Consider the following 13,905-nt stretch of genomic DNA (forward strand, 5'->3'; position numbering starts at 1 on the left):
ACACCTCTGCAACAACCAGAGATGCTGCAGTCAGATTCTAAACCCACTATGTCACAGCAGGACCTCCACATTTTATTTTTTAATTTAATTTTTAAATTAAAGTATAGTTGATTTACAGTGTGTTAGTTTCACTTGTACAGTAAGGTGATTCCATTACACATAACACATACATACATGTATATGTGTGTGTGTGTATTCTTTTTTGGATTCTTTTCCCTAATAGGTTATTATGAAATATTGAGTATATTTTCCTGTGCATTCATTCATTTTTTAAAACCTTTTGAGCGTCTTTATTAATATATAATTCCCATACCGTAAAGGTAGCCTTTTAAGCATACACTTCAGTGGTTTTCGGTCTGTTTCCAGAACTGTACAAGCGTTACCGTAATCTAAGTTTAGAATCTCTTCACCACCTCCTCTCCATTAGTAGTCATTCCGGAATCCTCTCTCTCCCCTCCTCCAGCCCTCAGCACTAGACTAAATTGACTTTCTGCCTGGTCTGGGCATTTCGTATAGATGGAATCACATACTACATGGCCTTTTGTGACTGGCTTCTTTCACTGAGCATCATGTTTTTAAGGTCCTTCTGTGTTGTAGCATGTGTCAGAACTGCATTCCTTTTTATTGTCAACTGACATCCCATTATATGAGTAGACCATGTTTTGTTTATACCCTCATCAGGTGATGGATATTTGGGCTCTTTCCACTTTTTTGCTATTATGGATAATGTTGCTCTGAACATTCATATACAAGTTTTGATGTAAACTTTTTATTCATTTCTTCTTTACCCTCCCTCTCCCCCTCCCTCCCTGGCTTTTGGTGCAATCCCTTGTTATTCCAAACTGATACTTTGGTGGACAAATCACTCCTGCACCTACCTCTTTCCTTTATTTTATTTATTCACCTATTTTTTGGCTGTGCCTATGGCATGTGGAAGTTCCTAGGCTAGGGATCGAACCCACACCACAGCAATAACCCAAGCTGCTGCAGTGACAATGAATGCCAGGTTCTTAACCTACTGTGCCACAAGGGAACTCCCTGCCTTCATTTAAATTACACTGTTTTCTTGTTAGCTGACAACTTTTGCCCTTTTCTTTTTAAATTCAAGTGAGAGTCACACGAGATGATTTTAATCATTTAAAGTGAAAAATCAGTGGCGTTTAGTAATTGCCAATGTTGTGTAACCACGTTTATTTTATGTTTGAAAGAAAATAAACATGGCATTTTTAAATAAACAATTTGGTGGCATTTAGGATATCTCCAATATCACACAGCCATCATCTCATTTATGGAATTCTTTTTTGCATTTTAAAAAACCATGGCACACTCTACATAGTGTAAAATTTACCATTTTAACCTTTTTTTTCCTTTCCATTGTGGTTTATTTCAAGATGTTGAATAGAGTTCCTTGTGCTCTACAGTAGGACCTTGTTGTTTATCTATTTTATTTATACTAGTATGTATCCGTTCCGTTTCAACCTCTTTTTTTTTTTTTGTCTTTTTAGAGCTGCACCTGTGGCATATGGAGGTTCCCAGACTAGGGGTCGAATTGGAGCTGTAGCCGCCGGCCTACACCACAGCAACCTGGATCTGAGCCGCGTCTGCTACCACAGTTCATGGCAACACTGGATCCTTAACCCACTGAGAGAGGCCGGGATTGAACTGCCGCCTCATGGATACTAGTCAGGTTCCTTTCCACTAGGCCACAATGGGAACTCCTCCATTTCAGCCATTTTTAAGGGACCAATTCGGTGGCATTTTGTACATTCCTAATGTCATGCAACCACTACCTCATTTTTTTCAAATACTTTTTGCATTTTTTATTGTGGCAAAATATACATAACATAGTTACCATTTAAACCCTTTTTTTTTTTTTTTTTTTGCTTTTCAGGGCTGCACCTGCAGCACATGGAGGTTCCCAGGTTAGGGGTTGAATCGGAGCTACAGCTGCCGGCCTGTGCCACATCAGATCCAAGCCGCCTCTGTGACCTACACCACAGTTCACAGCAGCACCAGATCCTTAACCCACTGAGCAAGGCTAGGGATTGAACCCACAACCTCATGGTTCCTAGTCGGATTCGTTTCCACTGTGCCACGATGGGAACTCCTAAACCACTTTTAGAAGAACAGTTTGGTGGTGTTTAGGGCAGTGTTATGCATTCACCACCTCGCTTTCATTCAACATTGAACAGCTATTGATGGAGCACCTGTGTCAGCCAGGACGGAAGATGCAGATATGAGCTAGTGGCCCCAGTCTTGAGTCAGGAGAGTTCACAGCCCAGCAGGCTAATATCCAAGGCGACATGGCACAGCCACATCTCCTCTCAGGCTCCCACTGCCCTGGGAGGGGTCCCTGGAGAAGTGAGAGGGCAGGGCTGATCTACCTGGCAGGATTGGCCTGACGAGGGATGAGTCCTGGGACCCAGCCTCTCCCCGTGTCCCCAGACCACAATGAATGTGCCACCACCACCATGTGTGCCAATGGAGTGTGCCTGAACGAGGATGGCAGCTTCGCATGCCTCTGCAAACCCGGCTTCCTGCTGGCACCTGGTGGCCGCCACTGCATGGGTGAGGCTGGAGGCTGAACCCCAGGGGAGTGATGGGGACGGGGAGGAGGGAAAGGTGGATGGCAGGGAACTGGGACCTGTGGTAGTGCCCTCATGCCCCCCAACACACATCCTAGACATTGACGAGTGCCAGACTCCTGGCATCTGCATGAACGGCCACTGTACCAACACCGAGGGCTCCTTCCACTGCCGCTGCCTGGGGGGGCTCATGGTGGGCGCGGATGGTCGAGTGTGTGTGGACACGCACGTGCGCAGCACTTGCTATGGGGCCTTCGACAAGGGCTTTTGCGCCCGTCCCTTCCCTGGTGCTGTCACCAAATCCGAGTGCTGCTGTGCCAGCCTGGACCACGGGTTTGGGGAGCCCTGCCAGCTGTGTCCTGCCAAGGACTCTGGTAAGTGTCGACTGCCCTGTCCCCATCCACTTTCCCTGGCCCTGCTTTGGTCTTTGCTTCTAATCCATCACCCTGGGGAGGGGGTGGAGGGGGGGCTTGGCTCTCAGGGGGTGGGAAGGGGTGTCTCTTCCTATTGGGGTAGGCATTTTAGTCCCAGACTCTTGCTCAGCCCTAAGGGGCCACGTCTTGGGCGTGGCTTGGGTTCAGCAATGGCTAATGACTCCTCTCTTCCGGCTCCTGCCACCCCAGCCGAGTTCCAGGCCCTGTGCAGCAGTGGTCTTGGCATCACCACAGATGGCAGAGGTGAGTGGGGTGGTCCCAGGACAGAGGGGCGGGGTGGGGCTTGGGCACTGTATCAAGTCACTGGGACTGCTGGAGGGTTTCAGCAACATCTATTTGCCCGCAGCTCTGAGAGTAAGACATGAGCAGAGTTGGCTCCTCTGAAAGCTGTGAGGAAGAGTTTATCTCATGCCTCTCCTGCAGCTTCTGGCACTTAGGTGTTTTTTTGTTCTTTGTTTGTTTGTTTTGTTTTTTTACAGCTGCACCTGTGGCATATGGAAGTTCCCAGGCCAAGGGTTGATTAGGAGCTGCAGCTGCCAGCCTACACCACAGCCACAGCAACACAGGATCCAGCCACATCTGCCACCTATGCTGCACTTGTGGCAGTGCCAGATCATTAAACCACTGAGGGAGGCCAGGGATCAAACCCCCATCCTCATGGATACTAATTGGGTTCTTAACCTGCTGAATCACAGCGGGAACTCCCTGGTGCTTAGCTGTAAATCCTTGGCTCCTAGAAACATCACCCTGATCTTTGCCTTCGTCTTAAAAAACAAATTACAGGAGTTCCCATCGTGGCTCAGTGGTTAACGAATCCGACTAGGAACCATGAGGTTGCGAGTTCGATCCCTGGCCTTGCTCAGTGGGTTAAGGATCCAGCATTGCCGTGAGCTGTGGTGTAGGTCGCAGACACGGCTCAGATCCCGCGTTGCTGTGGCTCTGGTGTAGGCTGGTGGCTACGGCTCGGATTAGACCCCTAGCCTGGGGACCTCCATATGCCGTGGGCACGGCCCCAGAAAAGGCAAAAAGACAAACAAAACAAAAAAAACAAATTACAGTGTTGTGTTAGTTTCAGGTGTACGGTAAAGAAATTCAGTTTTACACACACAACAATATATATATTCAGCTTCTTTTCCCTTAAGTTATTACAAAATATTGAGGAGAGTTCCATAATTCCTTGTGCTATACAGTAGATCCTTGTTGTGTCTATGTTTTATAGAGAGTAGTGTGTATGTGTTAATCCCAGACTCCTAACTTATCCATCCCCCTCTGCCTACATCTTGACATAAGGTTTTCCCTGTGTGCCTGTACCCACAGTTTCCCTTTATAAGAACAAAGTCATTCATATTGGAATGGATTGTAGACCCACCCTAATGAATGATCTCATTTTCACTACATCACCTCTGTAAAGACCTTTTCTCCAAATAAAGTCACATGCTGAGATCCTGGATGTTAGGACCCCAACCTAGGACACCACCCCTTCCTGAAACAGCCTTTCTGTCTGAGCAAGAAATAGAAGGACTTAGAATACAATCAAAATTGCCATTGACTGCTGGGCCATCGGGACAGGATAAATGTCCATCTCCCAGTTAAAGGGACAGATTCTGGAGCCAGGTGCCTGGGTTTGAACCAGGCCCTGTTTACTGATTGAATAACCTCAGGCAGGTTACTGACCATCTCTGTGCCTCCTGTCTGTAAAGTGGAGATAATTATAAGACCGATTTCACGGCTCTTGTGAGGATCAGTGAGTTAATATGCTTGGCACAGAATAGTAAGCATCCTATAATGTTAGTGATTATGATTTTGCTTTTTTTTTTTTTTTTTTGGTTGTATCTATGGCGTGCGGAAATTCCAGGCCAGGGATCAAACCCACGCCACAGCAGTAACCAGAGCCACAGCAGTGACAATCTTGGGTCCTTAACCTGCTGAGCTACCAGGGAGCTCCTGATTGCACTTTAAAAAATTATGTTGCGACCATATAAAATTTGTTCCATGAGTTCCAAAGTGGGGGCAGTTTTTTTTTTTTTTTCCCCACTGTACAGCAAGGGGGTCAGGTTATCCTTACATGTATACATTGCAATTACAGTTTTTCCCCCACTCTTTCTTCTGTTGCAACATGAGTATCTAGACATAGTTCTCAATGCTATTCAGCAGGATCTCCTTGTAAATCTATTCTAGGTTGTGTCTGATAAGCCCAAGCTCCCGATCCCTCCCACTCCCTCCCCCTCCCATCAGGCAACCACAAGTCTCTTCTCCAAGTCCATGATTTTCTTTTCTGAGGAGATGTTCATTTGTGCTGGATATTAGATTCCAGTTATAAGTGATATCATATGGTATTTGTCTTTGTCTTTCTGGCTCATTTCACTCAGGATGAGATTCTCTAGTTCCATCCATGTTGCTGCAAATGGCATTATGTCATCCTTTTTTATGGCTGAGTAGTATTCCATTGTGTATATATACCACATCTTCCGAATCCAATCATCTGTAGATGGACATTTGGATTGTTTCCATGTCCTGGCTATTGTGAATAGTGCTGCAATGAACATGCAGGTGCATGTGTCTCTTTTAAGTAGTTTTGTCCGGATAGATGCCCAAGAGTGGGATTTCGGGGTCATATGGAAGTTCTATGTATAGATTTCTAAGGTATCTCCAAACTGTTCTCCATAGTGGCTGTACCAGTTGACATTCCCACCAGCAGTGCAGGAGGGTTCCCTTTTCCCCACAGCCCCTCCAGCACTTGTTATTTGTGGATTTATTAATGATGGCCATTCTGACTGGTGTGAGGTGGTATCTCATGGTAGTTTTGATTTGCATTTCTCTTATAATCAGCGATGTTGAGCATTTTTTCATGTGTTTGTTGGCCATCTGTATATCTTCTTTGGAGAAATGTCTATTCAGGTCTTTTGCCCATTTTTCCATTGATTGATTGGTTTTTTTGCTGTTGAGTTGTATAAGTTGCTTATATATTCTAGAGATTAAGCCCTTGTCAGTTGCATCATTTGAAACTATTTTCTCCCATTCTGTAAGTTGTCTTTTTGTTTTCTTTTTGGTTTCCTTTGCTGTGCAAAAGCTTTTCAGTTTGATGAGGTCCCATGGATTTATTGCTTTGGGAGACTGACCTGAGAAAATATTCATGATGTTGATGTCAGAGAGTGTTTTGCCTATGTTTTCTTCTAGGAGTTTGATGGTGTCCTGTCGTATATTTAAGTCTTTCAGCCATTTGGAGTTTATTTTTGTGCATGGTGTGAGGGTGTGTTCTAGTTTCATTGCTTTGCATGCAGCTGTCCAGGTTTCCCAGCAATGCTTGCTGAATAGGCTTTCCTTTTCCCATTTGATGTTCTTGCCTTCCTTGTCAAAGATTAATTGACCATAGGTGTCAGGGTTTATTTCCGGATTCTCTATTCTGTTCCATTGGTCTGTCTGTCTGTTTTGGTACCAGTACCACACTGTTTTGATGACTGTGGTTTTGTAGTATTGCTTGAAGTCTGGGAGAGTTATGCCTCCTGCTTGGTTTTTGTTTCTCAGGATTGCTTTGGTGATTCTGGGTCTTTTGTTGGTCCATATAAATGTTTGGATTGTTTGTTCTAGTTCTGTGAAAACTGTCCTGGGTAATTTGATAGGGATTGCATTGAATCTGTAGATTGCTTTGGGTAGTATGGCCATTTTTACAATATTGATTTTCCCAATCCAGGAACATGGAATATCTTTCCATTTCTTTACATCTTCTTTGATTTCTTTGATTAAAGTTTTATAGTTCTCGGCATATAGGTCCTTTACCTCCTTGGTCAGGTGTATTCCGAGGTATTTGATTTTGTGAGGTGCAATTTTAAAAGGTATCGTATTTTTGTATTCCTTTTCTAATGTTTCATTGCTGGTATACAGAAATGCAACTGACTTCTGAATGTTAATCTTCTATCCTGCCACTTTGCTGAATTTATGAATCAGTTCAAGGAGTTTTGGGGTTGAGTCCTTAGGGTTTTCTATGTATAGTATCATGTCATCTGCATACAGTGACAGTTTGATCTCTTCTCTTCCTATATGGATGCCTTTGATTTCTTTTGTTTGTCTAATTGCTGTGGCCAGGACTTCCAAAACTATGTTGAAGAGCAGTGGTGAGAGTGGGCATCCCTGTCTTGTTCCAGATTTGAGTGAGAAGGCTTTCAGTTTTTCCCCATTGAGTATTATACTTGCTGTGGGTTTATCATAAATGGCTTTGATTCTATTCAGGAATGTTCCCTCTATACCCACTTTGGCGAGGGTCTTGATCATGAATGGATGTTGAACTTTGTCACATGCTTTTTCTGCGTCTATTGAGATGATCATATGATTTTTGACTTTTTTTTTGTTAATGTGGTGTATGATGCTGATTGATTTGCGTATGTTGAACCATCCTTGTGAACCTGGGATGAACCCAACCTGGTCATGGTGTATAATTTTTTTGGTATGTTGTTGGATTCGGTTGGCTAAGATTTTGTTGAGAATTTTTGCATCTATATTCATCAATGATATTGGGCGATAGTTTTCTTTTTTGGTGGTATCTCTGTCTGGTTTTGGAATGAGGGTGATGGTGGCCTCATAGAATGTCTTTGGGAGTATTCCTTCTTCTTCAACCTTTTGAAAGAGTTTAAGGAGGATGGGCACCAATTCCTCTTTATATGTTTGATAGAATTCACCTGTGAAGCCATCTGGTCCTGGACTTTTATTTGTAGGGAGTGATTTTATGACCTCTTCAATTTCATTTCTAGTGATCGGTCTGTTCAGTTGGGGGCAGTTTTGACACACACCCCCGGGGCCATTTGGCAATATATAAACAAATATGGGGAGGGTGCTACTGGCATCTTGTGGGTGGGAACGCTGCTCAATATTCAGCAGTGTACAGGATGCCCCCCACCAGCAAAGAATGATCTGGTCCCAAATATCCACAGTACTGAGAGACCCTGGTCTCAAGGAAAGGAGGCAGGGTCTAGGCTGCAGCTCTGGCCCTGGGGGACCTGGCTTCTGGAGCCTCCAAGGACCCAGGGCAGTGGCTGATGCCTTCCTCCCACTGCAGACATCAATGAGTGTGCCCTCAACCCTGACATCTGTGCCAACGGCATGTGTGAGAACCTGCGGGGCAGCTACCGCTGCATCTGCAACCTAGGCTATGAGGTGGGCGTGGCTGGCAAGGAGTGCCAAGGTGAGTACACCGAGCAGTGGGCGGGCAGGTGGGTGGGCCGCCCCCACCGCACACCCCTCACCCAGCTCTCCTGCCCCTGCCCTGCAGATGTGGATGAGTGCGCCCTCAACAGCCTCCTGTGTGACAACGGGCGGTGCTGGAACAGCCCTGGCAGCTACAGCTGCTCCTGCCCCCAGGGCTTCAGCTTCCGGCAAGACACAGAGACTTGTGAAGGTACAGGGGCACAGGGGCACATGTACACACACACAGACACACACATGCACGTAACGTGTTCTGCACGTTGTGGGTACACACATGCCCAAAGCCGCATGTAAACCTGCATTCTCTCTCACACACACACACTCAAAGACATACATATATTTACATTCAGTCTCATAGTTATACACACTCTTTGGTACACACTCAGACACACACATGCCCATATTCACACTCCCTTATATCCTCACATTTTACACACACACTCACAGCCACAGTTACACCCTTAAAAGCACACCCTATGCAGACATTCAAACACTCACACCTGTGTGCATATGATCACTTGGTTATACCACAGTGGTACTCATTCAAAACACACACCCACCTTCACGCTCATAGACATTCCCACATAGTCACACAGCGTCACATGTGCACCCTCAAAGACACCCGTGTGCCCACATTCCCTCACTTACCCTTGCAAACACTTACGCTCACGGCCACACACACTTGTGTGCAGGCACACATGCCCTCACTTACCCACACAGTTGTGCACTCACTTACACACTCATATACATTCAGGGTCATTCAGGAATACATTACATGCCCAGCTTCCTTCACACACAGTATACTCAGCACACACACACACACACACACACACACACACACACACACGTGTTTGCATGTGCCTACCATTGCCCACTTTGTTGCAATGACCTTGCCCATCACACGGAACCTGTCAGCACTCATAGGCACCTCCATTCACACATGCACACACACACACTCACACACACACACAAGCCTTCTATCTGTTCCCACCCCTCCCTTAGCCGTTTGTCTTCTTTCTGGCTGACTTCATCCCCTGCCACAACCAGGCCTCCATCCCTTCAGAGTTTTCCTCCTGCTTCTGACCCTCAGACTCTCTTGTGCCATGACCTAGCCACTGAGGGGCACTGTGCCCGTCCCTCTGCACTTTCACCCATGCATGCTTCCGGGACCCTGTATATCTGCACCCTTGCACGGGTGCACAACACAGTTCAAGTGCAGTCACATAGGTGTGAGTCTGAGCAGTCGGTCCCCCTGCCCTCTACCTGCGTGCACGTGCCTGGTATGCTCAAGCAGGCGCGTGGACATGCATACGCCCGCGTGCGCCCCCTGCTGCTGGACTTCAGCAGCAGGCGTGGGGAGGAGGGGTCCCTGTCCAGGTGGGGCTCCGGCTCCTGCAGCTCAGGAGCCAGCGCGGTGGGTGGGGGGGCTGTCCTCACAGACATCGACGAGTGCCTGTCCAACCCGTGTGTGAACGGCGTGTGCCGCAACCTGGCTGGGTCCTACGCCTGCGAGTGCGCCCCCGGCAGCCGCCTGGGACCCTCCGGCACCGTGTGCCTAGGTGAGAGACCCCACGGAGCAACCAGGGCCCCAACGCCCCGGGGGGTTAGCTGGGTCTTTGTGGGCCTGTGTGCAGGTGTGGGCCCGCCAGGTGAGAGAGTCGGCCCCTCCCCGCAGACAGCACCAAAGGCACCTGCTGGTTGAAGGTCCAGGATGGCCGCTGCGAGGCAAACCTGCCCGGAGCCACCTTGCGGTCAGAGTGCTGCGCCACGCTCGGGGCTGCCTGGGGGAGCCCCTGCGAACGCTGTGACATGGGTAATGCGCTGGCTGGGCTCCGGGGGCTCCCAGACCATTGAAAGAACTGAGGTGGGATAGGTCCCCTGGGTCTGGGTGGTGAGAGTGACCCCCCTTCCCAACCGCAGACCCGGCCTGTACCCGAGGCTTCGCTCGCATGAAGGGGCTCACCTGTGAAGGTAAACCCTCCCATCTCACCTCCCCCTCCCTCCCCCAACCTCCCGCCCCCCTCCCCCCTTCCCCTCCCTCCCCACTGTGCCCCTCTGCAGTTCATCCTTCCAGCCGCACGTGGGCAGGCAAGTGTCTTGGGGGGCTGCCTTGGACCCCCTCCCTGAAGTCTTCTGAGATCAAGACAGATTCTCCCTCCTCGGCGCCTGGGCTCCCCAGTGATCCCCCGAGGCTGGCACTGCCCCCACCCTCCTCCCCAAGAACCAGGTGGTGTCCCAGGGGACAGCTCCTGGGAGCCTGCAGCCCTGGTCTCTCTTCCTTGTCTACCACTGCCCAGATGTGAATGAGTGCGAAGTCTTCCCCGGGGTCTGTACCAACGGGCACTGCCTCAACACCGCCGGCTCCTTCCGCTGCCAGTGTCCCGAGGGCCTGACGCTGGACGCCACTGGCCGGTTGTGTGTGGGTAAGTGCCTTCCATGTCCCCTGCAGGGCCGCCTGCCCTTCCTCCATTGCCTCCTCTCCAAGCGGCTGGAGATCCCTCCTGCAGACGAGGGATATCGGGGGACCTCCAGAACCCTTTGCCCATTGCCCAGCTCCTCCTGACCTGTCTCCAAAGACATTTTTTGGGGGTTATTTACCCTCTTCACTTAACTGCCCTTTTATTTTTTGCTTTTTTTAGGGCTGCACCTGCAGCATATAGAAGTTCCTGAGCTAGCGGTTGAATCGGAACTGCAGCTGCCGGCCTACCCCACAGCCGCAGCAGCTCAGGATCCAAGCCACATCTGCGTGACGCCAGATCCTTAACCAGCTCAGCGAGGCCAGGAATCCTACCCGCATCCTCATGGTTATTAGTCGGATTCATTTCCACTGCGCCACAACGGGAACTCCTCAACTGCCCTTTTAACTCATTTAAGCTCATTGCAAATGGTAAAACCTCATGGAGTGATACCTGCAGCCTTTGTTTATTCTTTCTCGTTACCAAATAAAGTGTACATGGGGTGAATTTGAGCACGGGGCACCTCTAGCGTGAGTGCTAAGGTGCAAGCCTTTAGTCAAGCTCATGAACCTCCTGTAGCATCCAGAGCACAAACTGTCACCCTTAAATGGTCTGCCCCCAGGCTCAAAGGCTCTGAGGTAGTTTGACAAGGGCTTCTTGCTTTGCCCCTGTCAACAATCATGGGCAGGACATTTTTTTGTCCAAAAGCACCTGCTGTCCACCAGGTAGGGCTCTGCATTCTATCAGTTTTTCCTGCCATAGTCCCATCAACCCATTAGTAGCCTCCTCCATTGCACCTTGGAGCCTGGTCAGTGTAACGCAAATGGGCTCTGATGACCCTTCTCAACTTCGATTTGCTTCTAGACTGAGTTTCAGATGTGCAGCATGTCTTCTTGCTGACCCCAAAATGTGAGCAAGGAAAGAAAGTAGTGAAGTAAACAGAAAAAAGCCATTGCTGAATTCAGGGCCAGACGAAATGGCCCAGTCTGGTCAGATGTGACATTAGCCCCAGCCCAGAACACTGGTTACATGAGAACTTAAGAGGATCCTTGTGGAGTTCCCGTCGTGGCGCAGTGGTTAACGAATCCGACTAGGAACCATGAGGTTGCGGGTTCGGTCCCTGCCCTTGCTCAGTGGGTTAACGATCCAGCGTTGCCGTGAGCTGTGGTGTAGGTCGCAGACGCGGCTCGGATCCTGCGTTGCTGTGGCTCTGGCGTAGGCCGGTGGCTACAGCTCCGATTCGACCCCTAGCCTGGGAACCTCCATATGCCGCAGGAGCGGCCCAAGAAATAGCAACAACAACAACAACAACAACAACAAAAGACAAAAAAAAAAAAAAGAGGATCCTTGTGTGTCATGGCACTTCTGCTTATTTTTTTTTTTTTTTTCAAAAAATTGTGTAACAGGAAGTTCCTTGGTGGCCTAGCGTGTTAAGGATCTGCCATTGTCACTGCTATGGCTCAGGTCACTGCTATGCTACCAGTTCTCTGGCCCTGGAACTGCCTCATTCCACCAAAAAAAAAAAAAAAAAAAAAAAGATTCTATAACAGGATCTCATCTTCACATTGACCCCCTCAAACCTAAGTTACTTTGATAAAGAGTGAAGAGTTGGGGAGTTCCCGTCATGGCTCAGTGGTTAACGAATCCGACTAGGAACCATGAGGTTGCAGGTTCGATCCCTGGCCTTGCTCAGTGGGTTAAGGATCTGGTGTTGCCGTGAGCTGTGATGTAGGTTGCAGACGCGGCTCGGATCCCATGTTGCTGTGGCTCTGGTGTAGGCTGGTGGCTACAGCTCCAATTCGACCCCTAGCCTGGGAACCTCCATATGCTGCAGAAGCGGCCCCAGAAATGGCAAAAAGACAAAAAAAAAAAAAAAAAAGAATGAAGAGTTGTCCTACACCAGAGATCAGCCAGCTGTTTCCACAAAGGGCCAAAGAGTAAATATTTTAGGCTTTTGGGGGCCTCACAGTCTGTTGCAGTTCTGCTGTGTAGTGTAAGAGTAGCTACAGACAATATAGAAACCAGTGGACATGGCTGTGTGTCAATAAAACTTTATTCACAAGAACAGGCAGCTGGCACCCTGGGCCATGGTTAGCCAACCCTGGTCATAGACCCTTGTCCGGTGTTAAGGAAGGCTTATCTGCTCCCAGATTGTTCTGAGAGAGTTTTACAGATTAAACACAGACTCTGGAGCCAGATGGCTTGGGCTTGAACCCCACTCTACCTCTTACTGTGTGGCCTCAGGCCAGATACCTAACCCTTCTCTGCCTCAGTTTTCCTGTATGTAAAATGGGCATGATAATATTTTCTTCTTGGTGTTATTTTGAGGATGAAATGTTTCGATGAGCTCAAGAACAGTGCCCAGCACGTAGCAAGCACCTCCCAGTGTGAGTTATTATTAAAATGCAACTTTTGGGGAGTTCCCGTTGTGGTACAGTGGAAAAGAATCCAACTAGGAACCATGAGGTTGTGGGTTCGATCCCTGGCCTTGCTCAGTGGATTAAGGATCAGGCATTGCCATGAGCTGTGGTGTAGGTTGCAGACGCGGCTCAGATCCCATGATGCTGTGGAGGCTGTGGCTGTGGCGTAGTCTGGCAGCTACAGCTCCGATTAGACCCCTAGCCTGGGAACCTCCATATGCTGTGGGTGCAGCCCTAAAAAGACAAAAGACAAAAAAATGCAACTTTTGAATTATTCCGTTATTCAAATATAGCTGTTGGTTTATACCATTATGAAAATGTAACTGTTGGGTGACATTGAATCTCAGGGTGTGAGGGTCACTCCCAGTTCCATATTCTGATTGGTGAGGAAGTTTCAGATGGGTGCTACCCAGAGAGGCGTGAATGCCTGTCCTGGTAGGCACGGTATGGCAGAGGTGGGGACAGGTGACTGCCCCTCCTTGCAGACGTGCGCCTGGAGCTTTGTTACCTGCGCTGGGATGAGGATGAGTGTGGGGCTGCCCTGCCTGGCAAGTACCGGATGGATGTCTGCTGTTGCTCTGTGGGAGCTGCGTGGGGGGCCACATGTGAGGCGTGCCCCAAGCCAGAGTCCGCGGCGTTTGCCAGCCTGTGTCCCCGGGGGCTGGGCTTTGCCAGCCGGGACTTCCTGTCAGGCCGGCCCTTCTATAAAGGTGAGTTTGGGCACGGAGCCTGGAGGACCGGGAGAGGGCATGGCATGGCAGAAGCCTGGAGGCGGGAAGCCTGTTTGGGACAGCAAGGACATCGGGGCAGTTTG

General features: G+C 48.7%; 1 protein-coding gene across 45 annotated transcripts in view; it reads left to right on the forward strand.

The window, feature by feature from the left end:
• Positions 1-13,905, forward strand: part of FBN3 (fibrillin 3) — a 72,040-nt gene that overhangs the window by 12,226 nt on the left and 45,909 nt on the right. For all 45 annotated transcript variants that reach the window (XR_014837644.1, XR_014837643.1, XR_014837645.1 and 42 more), the window contains 10 exons: positions 2,446-2,568; positions 2,684-2,959; positions 3,209-3,262; positions 8,070-8,195; positions 8,283-8,408; positions 9,655-9,774; positions 9,891-10,028; positions 10,136-10,186; positions 10,513-10,638; positions 13,577-13,801. Coding sequence is in view for 37 of the 45 variants with exons in the window: in XM_085012995.1 (XP_084869121.1) it covers positions 2,446-2,568; positions 2,684-2,959; positions 3,209-3,262; positions 8,070-8,195; positions 8,283-8,408; positions 9,655-9,774; positions 9,891-10,028; positions 10,136-10,186; positions 10,513-10,638; positions 13,577-13,801 (1,365 nt within the window). In the remaining 8 variants the exon portion in view is untranslated. The remainder of the gene's footprint in view (positions 1-2,445; positions 2,569-2,683; positions 2,960-3,208; positions 3,263-8,069; positions 8,196-8,282; positions 8,409-9,654; positions 9,775-9,890; positions 10,029-10,135; positions 10,187-10,512; positions 10,639-13,576; positions 13,802-13,905) is intronic.

The sequence above is a fragment of the Sus scrofa genome, chromosome 2 (genome assembly GCF_054392235.1).
Source record: "Sus scrofa isolate SSC_HxYL_T2T_F1_AM1 chromosome 2, Sscrofa_HxYL_maternal_Yorkshire_Landrace_v2.0, whole genome shotgun sequence".
Lineage (NCBI taxonomy): Eukaryota > Metazoa > Chordata > Mammalia > Artiodactyla > Suidae > Sus > Sus scrofa.